This window comes from Centrocercus urophasianus, unplaced genomic scaffold (assembly GCF_019232065.1).
Source record: "Centrocercus urophasianus isolate 14NV4802_14NV808 unplaced genomic scaffold, USGS_Curo_1.0 seq_36, whole genome shotgun sequence".
Taxonomy (NCBI): domain Eukaryota; kingdom Metazoa; phylum Chordata; class Aves; order Galliformes; family Phasianidae; genus Centrocercus; species Centrocercus urophasianus.
The window spans coordinates 3665631-3680351 of NW_024884933.1; the positions used below are offsets into that span (position 1 = coordinate 3665631).

Below are 14721 nucleotides of genomic sequence, written 5' to 3' on the forward strand. Positions count from 1 at the left end.
GCCCTTCAGCTGTGCACTGAGGAAGGAAGAGAGATCCCCGCAGTCTTAAGGAAATGCATGCACAGAGCAAAAGCTCACGCCCTGGAAGGCAGCCTGTTCTGCATGGAGCTGCTGGGGTGTATGACTGAGCTGGGGAACAAGTCCTGGCCTGCAGAGGTTCCATTCCCCAAGCATCCTGGTGGTTAGAACCATGAGCTCCTTGCAAGCAGTGGAATAAGCTGCATGCACTGCATATAACACATCATGCAACCCGGCCTTGCAGCGCAGGTGGGTTTTGCAGTGCTGTATGGGTGCCCAGCACTGTGTGTTGGGTTGGAGCTGCTGGGCTGTCAGGGCGGATTACAGCTGCACAGCTTTAAGGTGCCAAAATGTGTTCCTTCCCAGTGTGCCCCATTAGCCACATGCCCCCCTGCCAAAAATTCTGCTCAGGATAGCATTAAGCAGTAACAAGCCCGGACTGCCACAGGAACTCTGCCAGCCAGACAGCTCATAGCCTCGGGGATGCTCTCATTTCTTCTTTACAGAGGGAAAGCAGAGCCAGGCCGGGTAACGGCTAAGAGCAGCCCGGACCTCTGCTTGCCTCCACGTGGCACGGTGCAGCTTCACCTCTCGGCTGCTGCAAGCAGGAGGATGCTGTGCTCGCTGCTTGCTTGCTGCTGCCCTGAGAGCGACACAAAGGCTGTGACACAAAGGCTGTGACACACAGCTGTGGGGGTTGGCATGCAACGAGAGATGTGCCTATAAAGCAGCAGTTCGACTCCAGTTTGGTTTTTTTTTTTTTAATTTATTTTTTATTTAAACTTCCTGGCCAGTACTGCTGTGCATAGTATTCTCTGGGCAAATTCCTAACGCCAGGGCTTGCTGTTGGGCCCTGTTCTGATGCATTTGCTGGTCCCCAAGCACGTGCCTTTGGGGCATCCGTTCCTTGTGCACAGCCAGAACCTTTTGTTCCCTGCAGCCCGGGGGCTGGGCTGGACCCCCTCCTGTGCATGCATGCCTTTACCTTTACGCCCAGCCAGTGATTTCGGGGGCACTGTAGCACCGAGTTCGTGCAAAAAGTTCGGGTTTTGCATACACCGCAAGCAAAATAAACGTCCCCAATACCCACGCACACACGCACGAGAATCATTTTCTTTTCACGCACAAAGCTGCAGAGAAACCCTGTGCGTCGATGTCCCTGGCTTTCTGAGCAGACCTGCAGTGGTTTGGTGCACAAGGAGAAAAAAACCCTTTCTGCACACCCAGCTCCTGCTCCTTGCACCCCGCTCGCTCCCCGCAGCATCGCCGCTTCCCGCGCCCAGCGCGCGCTCCCGCCTCCCGCCGTGAACCCGCGCGCCCGCCCCCCCCACTGGGATTTTCCACGCGCCGTGTGCACAGCCCGGCAGGCTGCCTCGGCACGTAGCGCACGCTCTCTGAATCGCCGCTGGCGCGAGGCGGTGCCGACCAATGGAAGATCAGCATGCGTTAGGATTGTCCAATAGAGAAGCCGTAAGTGGCCGAGCTGGCCAATAGGAGGTGGGAGGCGGGCAACTCATCTGCATGAGGTGGGTATAGGCTGGCGTGCGCGCAGTCGTCCGCTCTCAGTCAGCGTTGAGCCGGGTGCGGAGAGGTGAGAGGGGGGCTGTGTTAGGCTGGGGGGAGGAGGAGGGAGGCGGCGGGGTGAACTGAGCTACGAAGAGCTGCGGCCCGGCTGGGTGCTGCGGCACACCCGCCGCTCCTCTCAGACCGGAGCCGGGCGGTCGGTCGGCCTGCGGGCCCCGTGCCGAACCGCTGGGCTGCGGGGGGCGGCAGCGCGGCGCGTCCCGGCGGCGATTAACGTCTGTCTCTTAATGATTAAGCAGCACGTCTCGGACGGCGAGTCGCGCTTTGGACCTTTCCCCTCATTAGCGGCGCTGGATGTCCTTCAGCTTCATGTCAAATATTGAATGTCTTACGTCAACGCCTAAATCTGGGCGCTTGGGCTCTCCGGGCGGGATTCAATCCCGTTTATCTGCGGGGCGCGGCCCCCCGTAACGCGATGCCCATCTGCGGGCAACTCGCGTACGGAAAAACCGCGTCTGCCGAGAGGATCTTGGCCTCTGTGCCGTTACACGCGGCTGAGTCACGGGGCAGGGCTGCGGCAGGAAGCGGTGCAGGCGGTCGCGCAGCGCGAGGCTGCGGATCCAGGCCTCCATCTTGATGAGGAGGAAGGAGCCGGCGAGCCTTTGAGTCGTTCCGTGCCGCACGGTGTTAAATTGCACGGTGTTAAAGTGCTGCGCTGGTGAGCCGGCACCACGTGGGACGCGGGAGCGAGAGCAGGAGGTGCTGGGTTTGGCCCAGGCAGAGCGTTTGCTCGGATTTAAGCCGGTGAGGTCAAGGATTAATGAGCAGTAAGGTTATTTTTTCTTTCAGGGTGGTCGTATGAGAGTTGCAGACTTAAAGCGTGTAAGTGTCGCTGATAACTGCATGGCAGCTCTGTGATAAGCACTCTCGATTAATTAGGCTAGTTCTGTGGCCAAACTACTACTCGCTTTTATTCTCCATACTGATTCTTGCAGTGATGTGTGAAGAGAAATGCACGTGTTAAGAGAAACGTGGCTGCAAAATAACTTCCATGCATTAATCTCTTGGTAATAAAATTGGCAGTGAGCTTGCAAATCATTGTAACTTTAATTAGAGCAGCCTGCTCTATTGTTGGAATATTGCATTCCCTGTGCAGAGCACAGCATCAGGGAGTAGGTGATGACTGATAGGACCTGATGCCTTGGAGGAGGTAATGACATGGCTGCTCCCAGCGAGGCCTGGGAATCCAAAGGGAGGCTCTGACCTTGCCAGCAGATTAGAGTACAAAACAAGGTTTAAGGCAATATGTGCATAAAGGACCCCTCTGCTATCAGTGTGTTTGTCTAGCTCCATCACAAAGTACAAAGGTCTGGAGAGGCCACACAGCTGTCCAAACCTGTGTACAGTTAGCCTTCCTGCAGCTGGGCCTATGTGGGTTCTCTGTCTGCATAGATGGAGGCAGAATGCATCTCCATAGCTTGTGGTGAGCTGAACGCTACCAGCTTTACCCAGGGGAACACTCAGTAGGATAACAGTTTCTTGAATACAGAAGTGAGTGGACATGAAAATGAGGAGAGAAAAAAAAAAAAAAAAAAAGGCAGGGAATTCTTGGAATGGTGCATTGCTGTGAAATGCCTTCCTCTAAAAAAAAGAACAGGGAGGGACTATTGGGGAGGTCATTTCCAAGGACATTTGAGTAATGTCAGACCTGGGGTACCAGTGGAAGCTCCAGCAGCATGTATTGCTGGGGTGACACCTTTGTGAAGGTGAACAGGCAGTTCTTGCATTGCACTAAGACTTCCTTGTGAGCTGCCAGTGCTTTCAGAGAACAGAGCACCTTATGTCTTGCAGCAGATCTGGTTCTGAAAAGGAAAGTGAGGCACAGCAGGTGCCAGTAGAAGAAGCTGCAAAAGCCTTTTTCAGATAAGTGGGGATTGTTCTCCTTTAGTGGTTGCTTGGAGCATGTGGCAGAAAGCTCAATCTGCATAGATGAGAATCCTAACATGGAAGTTGCAGGGATTTGTCTCTAGCTTGTATGTTCACTGATTAAAGTTAAGTCGTGACTGCATGGAGGGCAGTTGGAGCCAGCTTGCTCTGCTTCTTAGGACAGTTGTATCATCTGTCAGGGTGTGAGTCTTACAGTAAGGCAAAGGGTGTCTAAAATATCTGAGCTGCCTTGTACAGTCAGCTGCTCAGAGGCAAGGCAGTTTGAAGGGCAGTTTGTTGCAGGGGGGCAAACTGAATGGCTACCTGTCTTTTAACGGGGGGGGAGGAAAACGTTCCTGTGGAGGGAGGAAGGTGGTGAAACTGCCTTCCTCCTGTGTTGGTACAAGCAGCAGCACTGCTGAGAGCCTGTCATCTCAGTAAGTGAGAGGAGATTTGTGACTGTGCTGTCACACAGAGCTGCCACCCACACAGGCATGCCAGAAGCTGGCTTCCAGATGGTTCTGAGGCTGAGCTTTCTCTGCAGATGAACTGGTTTTGGTGCTGGTCCATGGCTTACAGGCATTCATCTGACTTGATTTTTGAAGTACTGTCTGAGCTTACATAAGGCATTCCTTACAGCAGTTTTCTTAAGTGTGGGGATGTGAGATGGGGGCAGGAGGAAGTTCGCAAAGGTTGCGGTGGTCTGTGTTCCCTGTGGGAGGAAAGGCTATTCCTGTATGTATTCCTTTTAAGAAAGGGCAGAACTTAGTGCTTAGAGCTGTGGGTGTCTGTTTCTATTTCAAGACAGGTTACGCTGGGCTCTGGACAGCTGCAGAGCATACTAAGAGCCCTCGAGTCTTCTAGCAAAAAGAATTCTAACTAGCTGCAGTAATTTCCTGTATTGGGATTACTTGACTGATTACTTTGATATGTTCAGCATATCAAACTTCTGGTTTTAAATGGTTCTTCTGCTTAGGCTGAGGTTCTTTTCCTTCTTGTGTAATGCTCCAGGCAAGCAGTGAATGTTTTCTTACTTGAAGTGAAAAGCAGTGTTTCTGAGTTGTTCCCATGACTGCTGGTGGCACTGCTGGTTATGAATTAACACTCAACTCTTTTGGCAGGTGTTCAAGATGTCCATTCTTAAGATCCAAGCCCGTGAAATCTTTGATTCTCGTGGAAATCCCACTGTTGAGGTAGACCTCTACACCAGCAAGGGTGAGTCCTTAGCAGATATTTGTCTACATTGCACAAGTGTTAATGCAAACAGTGTCATGTGCCTCCCTCCCCTTGTCCTGAGCTTAACTTGGATAGCATTGGCCAACTCTGTTAACACCTTCTTCCTGTCCCTAAGCAGTTCCTAATGGACTTAGTTTCTCTGTGTTCATTTAAGTCTGTTTGACTGCACTTGAGCATGTTTAGCTTCTCAAGCTCTGTAATGAAGGTCTTCTGCTGTGGGATTGGATCCTGGGTAAGGTTTTCTTTTCTGCGCAGGTAATTAGGCAGGACCCAGCATCTTCTCTAATTGTGTTTTCACATACAACATCTTATATTTCTAATTATTATGATTTTTTCCTTGGTTTCTGTTAGTTGTTCAGACCATGTTTGATAGGATCTGACAAAGGCATTGTACAGGCACAGGCCAGCGTGGTTCAGTGGAATGAGCAAATACAATGGCTGTAATACCCTAACTAAATAGCTGATCTTTTTGCCTCAAAAGATTAATGCAATCATTTAATGAGATTTCCCCTGCTAAGCTCTTGGCCTAAGTGGGATAAGGGAAAGGCAAGAGATGGAGTCTGTTTGGCCTGTTGTTCAAGATGCCAGCCTTCCAATTTGCTCTTCAAGTTAAGCACCCTTAATTGGAAGAATGAATGGTCTGAAGAGCTCAGATGAGCAAAACAGGTCTCTGAATTGTCTCGTGTGCCACATCTCATAAGAGCTTAAGAGCTCAGTGGCTAGACTGGCCTAAGAAATAGATTCATTGTATAAACCTGCTGTATCAGAAGGTGAATGGGTAGCTTTCCAAACACAGTTGAAATTCACACAGGAAGAGAATATGTATTTGTCTGAGGGAGTGAAAGCCTGCTGTGGGGAGATGCTGTAGAATTGGTGACACTAATGGAGCAGACAAATTGTGCAGGATCACCAAGATCTGACTTAGCTATGACCTCCCCTATCTCTGTGGGTGGAAGCATGTGGAAGGTTGAGATGATGTGTGGGTGAAGCATGCTTGGTGGTTTTCCATGTGCTAAGGCAATTCTTTCTGTTATAACCAGGTCAGTTCAGAGCTGCTGTTCCCAGCGGTGCCTCAACTGGAATCTATGAAGCTCTGGAGCTTCGTGACAATGACAAGACACGCTACCTGGGAAAAGGTAAACCTGAATATGGGTGCCTGGCTTGGCTTGTTACAATGGAAGCATTGCTGCTGAAGTTAGGCTAGATTGCATTAGAAGAAACCTGGGCTCCTTCCCTGCCTCCCATAGCCTGTACAGGGCATGGCAATGAAGTGGAAGTGATGAAAGGTAAGATGTGCATACCTGCACATAGGCTGTGCAACTGGAGTCGAGGTAAGGCACAAACTGCAGGGTTTCCCAGAGGCCTGGACAGAGTGACTGCTTCCAGCAGTGCATGTGGGGCTCAGGTGCCCACTGGCTGAGCGTGTCTGTAGTCCTGCATGCTGAGACATAGTTAGGTGTTGCACTCTTTGTTGCCTTACATGTTGGTGTAAGGTACAGAGTGCTTTACTGCAGCTAGTCACCAGGTCTCATAATAGGAAAAAAAAACTTCAAACAACTGTTGTTAAATGTGTCTGCTGTGGCACTGTAAAAACTTGTTAGATCCCAACATGCAGACTCCTGAATTTGTAGTTCATGCCAACTGCTGGCAATGGGAAACATGCAATGCTACAAGAGTAACCACTGAAATGCTTCCATTTCAGGCTGAATCAGAGCTAAAGCCATTTGACTTTTGCCTTTCACTGTGGGTAGTCATAATACTGAAGTTTGTTTTAGTTACTATATTTTAATTGCCTGCTGACTGATATCCTGGAAAGTAACTAAACAGTCGGAAGACTGGTGTAGAAAGTAGCATGGAGGGGAATGAGTAACAGTGTCCAAGAGGACATTCATAAACTTCTTAGTAGCAATTCTTCAGTTACTTTTAGGACTTGGACTCCACCTTAATTTGCTGACCTAAGAGTATTGGTGGTAGTTTCCAACTCTATGCAATCAGTTCTCTCAGTTGTAAGGTTAATTGTCTTTACTCCAAACTTTCCTTGCCAGGCAAATGAAAGGAAGCTGAAATACTTTGTGCCTATTAAGAGGGAGCAGTCAGAGTGGGTAATTACTGCTTAAGATCCATGATGGCTACTGCTGCAGAGCAGAATAAACTGCAGATGACTGAATATACCAAAGAACAGAAGAGCTTCTGCTATCCACTTAAGGCTCTTTTCCCTGAGCAATATAAATGTGTACTTAGCCCAGGTGCTGTGTGTGTGCTTAGAGCTGCTAAACCTGATCCTGTAGCCACTTAATGGGCAGTTAACTAGACAGCATAGCCTGAGTTTCCTCAGTAGGCTGCCACAGCTCAGGGTTTTGTATCACCTGGCAAGTAACGAGTTAAGAAACACCTCACCATATGGGATGAGTTACAGATAGCTGGAAGGTCTTCTGTAATATAAAGTTCTAGACTTGAACTGTCTGAAAGGCAATTAACGCAGTTCAGGGTATGCTTAATCAGCATTTATTGGGTTCTGAAGCTTGGGTTTTCAGGGGTATTTAAATGCTGCACAGACATGACAGCATTCCTTAGGCTGATGTTGGTAGCTGGCAACTGATCTGTGCTTATGGGAAAGAAGAGAGCTCTTGTTTTGGAGCTCTTGTTTTTACCTCGCAATGGTCCACAGAGACTAAAAAGGTGCTGTGTTCACATGCTCTTCCTTGCTGTGGTAACAGCCCACTTGAATTCTTATGGGTACAGAAGTTGTATTTCCTTTGGCGTTGCATCAAGTGTGAAATGGATGTGCTGAGGTGATGCTTCAGGAGTGCTACAAAATGATGGCAAATAAATGCCTGAGCTGTTGCATGCTTAACTTCCTGGAAAAGCTTTTTCCTTTCCCCCTACTCAACCAGTCTACCAATAGGTAGCAGTAGGCTCTCCTAAAACCTAATCTAAGTGCTGTCACTTGGCCACTCATGGTTCTGGTCTGCAATTGATTTTTGCAGTATCAAACCATGGTGGCAAGAACAAAAACACAGCCTGCCTGACTGCTGCACAACTTCCTCTGCCCTCTGATCTCTTTTGTTTCTGGACTACTGCTCAGTGTCAGACACTTGGGGATCTGTAGGTCTGTTCCCCTATTTGTGACCTTTGCTTTTTCTTGCATGGTTGATTTTTGTCTTTGGCTGTGAGCCTTCATCTCTTCCTTGATTCTCTTGTCCATTTCACTTCTGTCAGGTGTATCCAGAGCTGTTAAATATGTTAACGAGTTCCTGGCGCCAGCATTGTGTACACAGGTAATGGATGTGCTTTTAGTGCAACCTTGTCACTTGGACAGACCTCTCCAGTGCATGGTCTTGCAAACTAACATTGCAGCAGGCATTTCTAGATGATACTTCATGCAACTTCCATTCAGTTGAGATGATGTCTTTACGTGTTCAGCAGTGAGCTCAGGTTGAACTGGGATTTGAATAGCATGAGATGGTATTGAGATCATCTACTAATGCCTGCGTAACGAGTGTGGTTGACCAGTGTCTGATTTGCTTGTTCTTTCCAGGTGTCTCAAAAGCTGTTGAGCACGTCAATAAAACAATTGCACCTGCACTGATTAGCAAGGTAGGAGCAATCTGTCTTCTGCTAACATCAGTTAATGCCAGTCCAGTGCATCCTAGCTGATGTGTTCTCTCTCTAGAGGCAGGTACAGGAACTGTATTACCTGGGCGATGTTAGCCTGTGTATTGGAGTGCATGAGAAAAAACTGACCTACAGTAATGGCTTCCCTTAATGATTGCATCTCTAACACTTAATCAGAAGAATCTCCAGCAGTGTGCAGCAGCACTTCAGCACCTGGAGTTCTCAGTGGAGTGCATTTAAGATGCAAACTGCATTATGTTTAAAAGGGTGGCTGAATGGAGGGGGGTGAGAGGAGGGCCACGGTGATGGTGGCTGGGTTTTGTCCAGGCTAATTTGGAAGGTAGTCTTAAAGGAATCTTAGTGAAGTTGACTTGAGGGACATTGGTGCCTTTTGTGAGCACTGAGCCCTAGCTGCCAATGAGGGGGCAAGATGGTGATAATGCATAAAGTGATTGCATGTCGTGACAGTATGCATTGAGTTACAGAAGTGCTTGTAAGCCAGTTGTCTTTGAGCTTGCAGTAAGGGAGCAGGGGTCACAAATAGGAGCTCTGCCCCATGTCAGGCTCATAGTAGTGTAACTCTGCAGTTAAGCAGTGTGAGAGCCTGGCCTTATAGCTCTGAATGTGAAGAATAAAAGAAGCTTTTGATGTGTCAAGCTTAGGTCAGCCTTGTGATCTGTTGGAAGTGACCAGAAGAAGCTGCTGTTTGGTAGCAGTAAGAACTAGGTTACTGTTGGTAGTTGTGCTTAAGCAGTTCCTAATGCCTGCCAGGGAAATTAAGCTGCAGTGGGCAGGTGGGAGCTCTCTGAGCCACGCTGCTCTTCACACAGTGTTTTGCCTGTTTCTCTCTGCAGAATGTCAATGTGGTGGAGCAAGAAAAGATAGACAAACTGATGCTGGAAATGGATGGAACAGAGAACAAATGTAAGTGGGCTTTGTGTTAAGGCTGTTATATAGGTCTGATGTGCTGCACGTTGTTTCTAGTAAGGTAAATGGCTTATGCTGTGCACTTACCTTCCCAAGACCGTGACTGTGCTGATACTGCTGAATCTCTTCAGGAAAATGTAATATTTCTGTTCCTATTTCAGCTAAATTTGGTGCCAATGCCATCTTGGGTGTATCTCTGGCTGTTTGCAAAGCTGGTGCTGCTGAGAAGGGTGTCCCCCTGTACCGCCACATCGCCGACCTGGCTGGAAACCCCGAAGTCATTCTGCCTGTTCCTGTAAGTTATAAGGCTGGCTAGAGGCAAGATCTGACCAAGTGCTTGCAATGTCATTTGCTCTTGGGTTAAATTATCTTGATAGTGGAGTATCTCTCGCTGTTGTCTGCTCACAATGAAATATGTTAAATGACTTTTCCTTTGGATTACTTCAAGGCTTTCAACGTCATCAACGGTGGCTCCCACGCTGGCAACAAGCTGGCTATGCAGGAGTTCATGATCCTCCCTGTGGGTGCTGACAACTTCAAGGAGGCGATGCGCATTGGTGCAGAGGTCTATCACAATCTCAAGAATGTTATCAAGGAGAAGTATGGCAAGGATGCAACCAATGTGGGTGATGAGGGTGGCTTTGCTCCCAATATCCTTGAAAATAAAGAAGGTAAAAATGATCTTGGTGCAGGAGGAGACCTAACCAGTTGCTGCTGTTTCTTTGCCCTGCTTCTGCTCTGGAGATTTCTAAGATCTTATATGGATGTGGTCTAGTCTAGGTGGTGTGCCTTCCTCACCACTTCTGTACTGGCTTGAAGCAGTCTTTGCACTTTGCACTTGAAAAGGGTGATGTGGGCATGTCAGTGTATCTTTGAGTTTTCTAATGTCAGTAGTCAGAGGTGAGTGGAATTGCTGTGGTTTTCTTTTTGCTGACAAAGGAGAGCAGTTTGAACTGTAATGGATGATGTGTGAGGTTGCATTCAGGTCAACTTGGGAGGCTGAGGCATTCACTGCCTCCACAGCCAGACAGTTCTGTTCAGAGGCCTTCAAGGAAGTGGGGACACAGTCTGTGTTATGGGAAGTCAAATGCTTGTTCCTACCAAAAAAATGTGCTCCAGAAGGGGCTTATTTTCTGCTTTCTGTATGGAGCTGATACTAAGCCAGTACAGTACTACAACTCGGTGATCACTTGCATGGTTTAAAGCTGCCAGTTATATTGTTGGCCTCTGAGCTGCAGTTGCCTTCTCTGATACTGAAGGTGAGGAGCCAGTATTGAAAATAGGTGTGTTTGAGTCCTGCAGGAGCATGCAGCTTTTACAAGGTCTGTACACTAGCAGACATCAATGAAGATGACTTTGGATGACTATTACAGTCCAAGGAATCTGTGTTGCTGGTAGCAGCTGCTCTTGCAGCTTGTATGACATATTAGTATCTTTAAAAATACTTCATGTAAGCTTCCTACTGTAAATAGCTTGGCTGACCTGGCAGTTAGGCTTGGAGTTGGAAATGCTTGAAGAGTCTTCCTGGTTGTGAATGTACTGGATTTCATTGCTTGGACTCTGCTTAAAGCAAACAGAAGCACAGTGGGTGGTATGTAGATACTTGTGCTGGAGAGTTAAATTGCCAGTTGTGTACAAGAGGAGATCAGCAGATGTGAAGAGAAGGTGCCCTGTGCAGTAGCAAGCTGTGCATTGTATCTAGGTGTATTTAGGTGTGGTTACAAACTGCACCTGATCTGGGATTTAAAGGGATTTGAGGATAGTGACTGCTTTCTGCCCAAGTTCATAAAGCTGAAAGATGATGTAGTATCATCTAGTCTTCCTTTTTGGACTGTAGTCCTGCCTGAGGAGATTGCTGTCTCAGGGGTATTAAAATCTGAGCACAGTATTCAAGTATCCTGTTCCAGTTATTTCAGAAGATCCTTTTGTGTGCCCTTCAGGCTTTTTGTAGGGAGTAATAGAAATTCTTGCCCAAGTGAATGTGCTGCTAACAAAAGAACAGCTTTGTATTAAGGTGTTCGACAAGATCTCAAAGTTATCTTTCAATGTTTCAGCTCTGGAGTTGCTGAAGACTGCTATTGGCAAGGCTGGCTACTCTGACAAGGTTGTCATTGGCATGGATGTGGCTGCCTCAGAGTTCTACCGCGATGGAAAGTATGACCTGGACTTCAAATCCCCTGATGATCCCAGCAGATACATTTCTCCTGACCAGCTGGCTGACCTGTACAAGGGCTTTGTGAAGAACTACCCATGTAAGTTCCAAAGTTCCAGGCTCATATTAGTAGCAGATAATAAGGGCTGATTGCTGAAGGAAAGGAAGAGTTGAGGTGCAGCCTCCCTTACATGCAGATCAAGAGCAATGAGCTTCCTGGAAGTTGTCGTGGGTAATACTTGTTTGAAAGCAGCCTGTACCCTGAAGTTCCTTCTGTCCCTCTGCAGTGGTGTCCATTGAAGACCCCTTTGACCAGGATGACTGGGCTGCCTGGAAGAAGTTCACTGCCAGTGTTGGCATCCAGGTGGTTGGCGATGATCTGACGGTGACCAACCCAAAGCGTATTGCCAAGGCTGTGGAGGAGAAATCTTGCAACTGCCTGCTCCTGAAGGTCAACCAGATTGGCTCTGTGACAGAGTCTCTGCAAGCGTAAGTTCTCCCTTTTCTTACCGTGGGTAAGGGATCCTGTGTTGCATAAGGAATTGTATAGCTGAGGGGGCTGAGCAAAGTCTAGTGGAATAGAAATCTGATGAGGCATTTGTGAAGGGATGAACAATTGTGAACTCAGAATATTGGTGAGTAAAACCTGTACCTGCACGTCCTCCAAATCATATGGGCATGTCAGACACTAGGTGTAAGCACATGTAAAAGCAGCTGTGTGGCTCCAAGCTTTCACATGTACTGAAGAGCAGTTCTGCCTTGCCAAATCTGGGAATACCTGGTGCTTGGCAGCCTCACCAGAGCAAAGGCTGCTGTGCAAATGAGAATGATGTGATGCTTTGCTTATCTCTTCCAGTTGCAAGCTTGCCCAGTCCAATGGCTGGGGTGTGATGGTGAGTCACCGTTCTGGGGAAACAGAAGATACCTTCATTGCTGATCTGGTGGTTGGTCTGTGCACTGGTCAGGTTTGTATCTGTAGCTGCTGTGACTTGCCTTCTTGCTTGATGAGATAATATGATAAAGCCATGATGCATTGCAGATGGGCTATTCTGTGACTTAAGGCATGAAGAGTTCCTGCTTCTATATGCAGGAAGATCATTTGCTTCATGGGAATGTGACACTGGAACGTATTATCTTGTGTAAACTCACCTTTAACCAGGAATTAAAAAAAAATCTGAAAGAAATTTCACTATTGGGTGTGTCAGGATTTCCAGGCAGTGAATCTGTTAGTGAATGAACACTGGTTATTGCTCCCAAACTTTATCTTGATTGAGTGTACAGGATTTCAAAGCCTGATGCTGAAATAAAGCTTGCCATTGTTGATTGCTCTGAATAGAGTAGCTCTGTTTGCATCTGTGGCCTTGCTTCTGCTGTAGTTACTGATGAATTTTGGTTTCCCTTTCAGATCAAAACTGGTGCCCCTTGCCGATCTGAGCGCCTAGCCAAGTACAACCAGCTGTTGAGGTGAGACTCACAGTGGGAAAAGGATTGTGAGTTAGGCCTGACATAAAATGGGTCTCCATTTGGTCCAGCTTGCTCTTAAGCTGCTCAGCTTCTGAGATGCAGAAGTACATAAACTGACACTGGCAGAGATACTTCTGGGTTGGTGGTTGGCTCAGTGGTGAGTTGGGTTAGTTATTATCAGAGTGGAGATAAAATAGGAATGTTACACAAAGCATCCTGTAATGTTGTGTCTCTGAGAAATTGTCCTCCTCTCTGCATGAGACATTTCCCTTGGACAAGAGTTTGAAGTATTTGAGCAGGATTACTTAGGAGATAGCAACCAATGTAGTGGAGTATCTGTGAGTTCTGAAGTTACTTGGAGGGAATGGACTTGTGGCTGTGTATTGTTAGTAGTATTGTATTGTTACAGTGTTGTTAGCACCAGGCAGATCAGGTAGCTCAGTGTAAGGCTCGCAGCTGTGCTAAAGCAGCTCTACACTGACTGCTCATACCAGCATTTTGTTGCCTTTCCATCAGAATTGAAGAGGAGCTTGGCAGCAAGGCCCGTTTTGCTGGAAGAAACTTCAGGAACCCTCGTATCAACTGAGCTGTTTGGATCATGCAACCCTGTTCTGGTTTAAAGCACTAGTCACCTGTTTAGATCACAGTTTCCTGTATTAGAAAGATAAGGGCAGCTGAAGGAAGTTAAGTTTGCAGGTCCTCTCCCTTCCCCCTAGCTGACTCCTTTACCTAGTGTTCTCACCAGCTCTGATCTGTTACTTGTAATGCTCTACTGCTTTTCTAGAACAGTCTCAGTGGGGTTTTGTGTGGTTAAAAAACTCTGGAACCATGAGCTTCTACCACTGGGCAAAAACACTTCTGCCTGTCTGTTCTTCAGTGTGTGGAGCTGTGACTTGCAATGCAGTAAGAGGTACCTGCAAACAGGAATAGTAGTGTTTTTACATGTAACAAATAAAAGCATCCAACAACCCAACAAGGTGTGACTTTGAGTTGTTTTGGAAGAGGCTGAGGAAGATGGATACCTTCTGTTAAACATGTCCTGTTTGAAGTTGTGCTGACTGAGATGGACTGTGGCTGGAAGGTGGATTTAAATTGCTTTGTGACCAATAGACAATTAGTTGAATGTATGTCTGTAATCAAGAAGTAGCCTTAAGGATATATTTAGTTGTGTAGAAGTAGGACTAGGAGTAGGTTTCTAACTAAGAGATCAATTATAATCCTGGAGGGGAAGAGGAAAGCTCAGGACTCCCTTAACATAGCAGAGGGTGAGTTGTGTCCTAGCAAGTGCTGTGATTGACATTTACAATAGGCTGCTGCTGATGTCTGCTCATTAATCTCTTCAGTAGTGAAGAAAATAGTGATAGCCTTGATGCATAGCAAGAAGCTGACAGTGATATTGCAAGTGAATTTTGCAGCCTCGGTTGAATTGTGGAGCAGCACTGTTGCAAACCCTTGCCCCGTGAAGTGGAGGGGGGAGGTAAAGTAAGGAAAAAGCTACACACGAAATAAGTTGTCCAGTGTTTCTGGAAGATTGTTGTGTAGTCTGTAAAGATTTTTATCTAACAGCACAAGAAAGTCCAATAAGAGTGGGGTGCCATATTGAATTAGAACCTTAGTTAAATACAGCAATTGGTTTTATGTTCAGTAATAGCATTGTAATGCTAGTTATAGTTGAAAATGGATGTAATAGCTGCACTTAATTTTTACCCTATTAGCAGTTAGGTACTGTATTTCACATGGGGGAAGGGAGCAGGGGGAGAAGGAAGAAGACTTCAGGGCCTTTCCAGCTGTTGGAAAACAGATGGCTGTAAACAAAGACTTAGGAACTAATATTTGTATTTCCAAAAGCTTTTTCTTTG

At 47.0% G+C, this 14721-nt stretch overlaps 1 protein-coding gene across 2 annotated transcripts; it reads left to right on the forward strand.

Moving 5' to 3' along the window:
- Positions 1–1506: 1506 nt before the first annotated feature.
- ENO1 (enolase 1) lies at positions 1507–13835 on the forward strand. Of its 2 annotated transcripts, none has more exons than XM_042831513.1 (12): positions 1507–1609; positions 4590–4683; positions 5745–5840; positions 8243–8301; positions 9174–9243; positions 9408–9541; positions 9695–9917; positions 11301–11498; positions 11686–11887; positions 12255–12363; positions 12804–12862; positions 13379–13835. In XM_042831513.1, the coding sequence occupies exons 2-12, from the start codon at positions 4599–4601 to the stop codon at positions 13446–13448; spliced, it is 1305 nt and encodes a 434-aa protein (XP_042687447.1). In that variant the 5' UTR covers positions 1507–1609; positions 4590–4598; the 3' UTR covers positions 13449–13835. The 2 variants fall into 2 exon arrangements, with proteins under 2 accessions (XP_042687447.1, XP_042687445.1); XM_042831511.1 differs by lacking the exon at positions 1507–1609 and adding an exon at positions 2401–2424.
- The last annotated feature ends 886 nt before the right edge of the window (positions 13836–14721 follow it).

Bases quoted from the DNA above. Each gene is read 5' to 3' on its own strand.
- ENO1 (XM_042831511.1), top strand. From the start codon at position 2,401: ATGAGAGTTGCAGACTTAAAGCGT. The intron at 2,425-4,589 runs GTAAGTGTCGCT...CTCTTTTGGCAG, and splicing joins GAGTTGCAGACTTAAAGCGT to GTGTTCAAGATGTCCATTCT. The intron at 4,684-5,744 runs GTGAGTCCTTAG...TGTTATAACCAG, and splicing joins AGACCTCTACACCAGCAAGG to GTCAGTTCAGAGCTGCTGTT.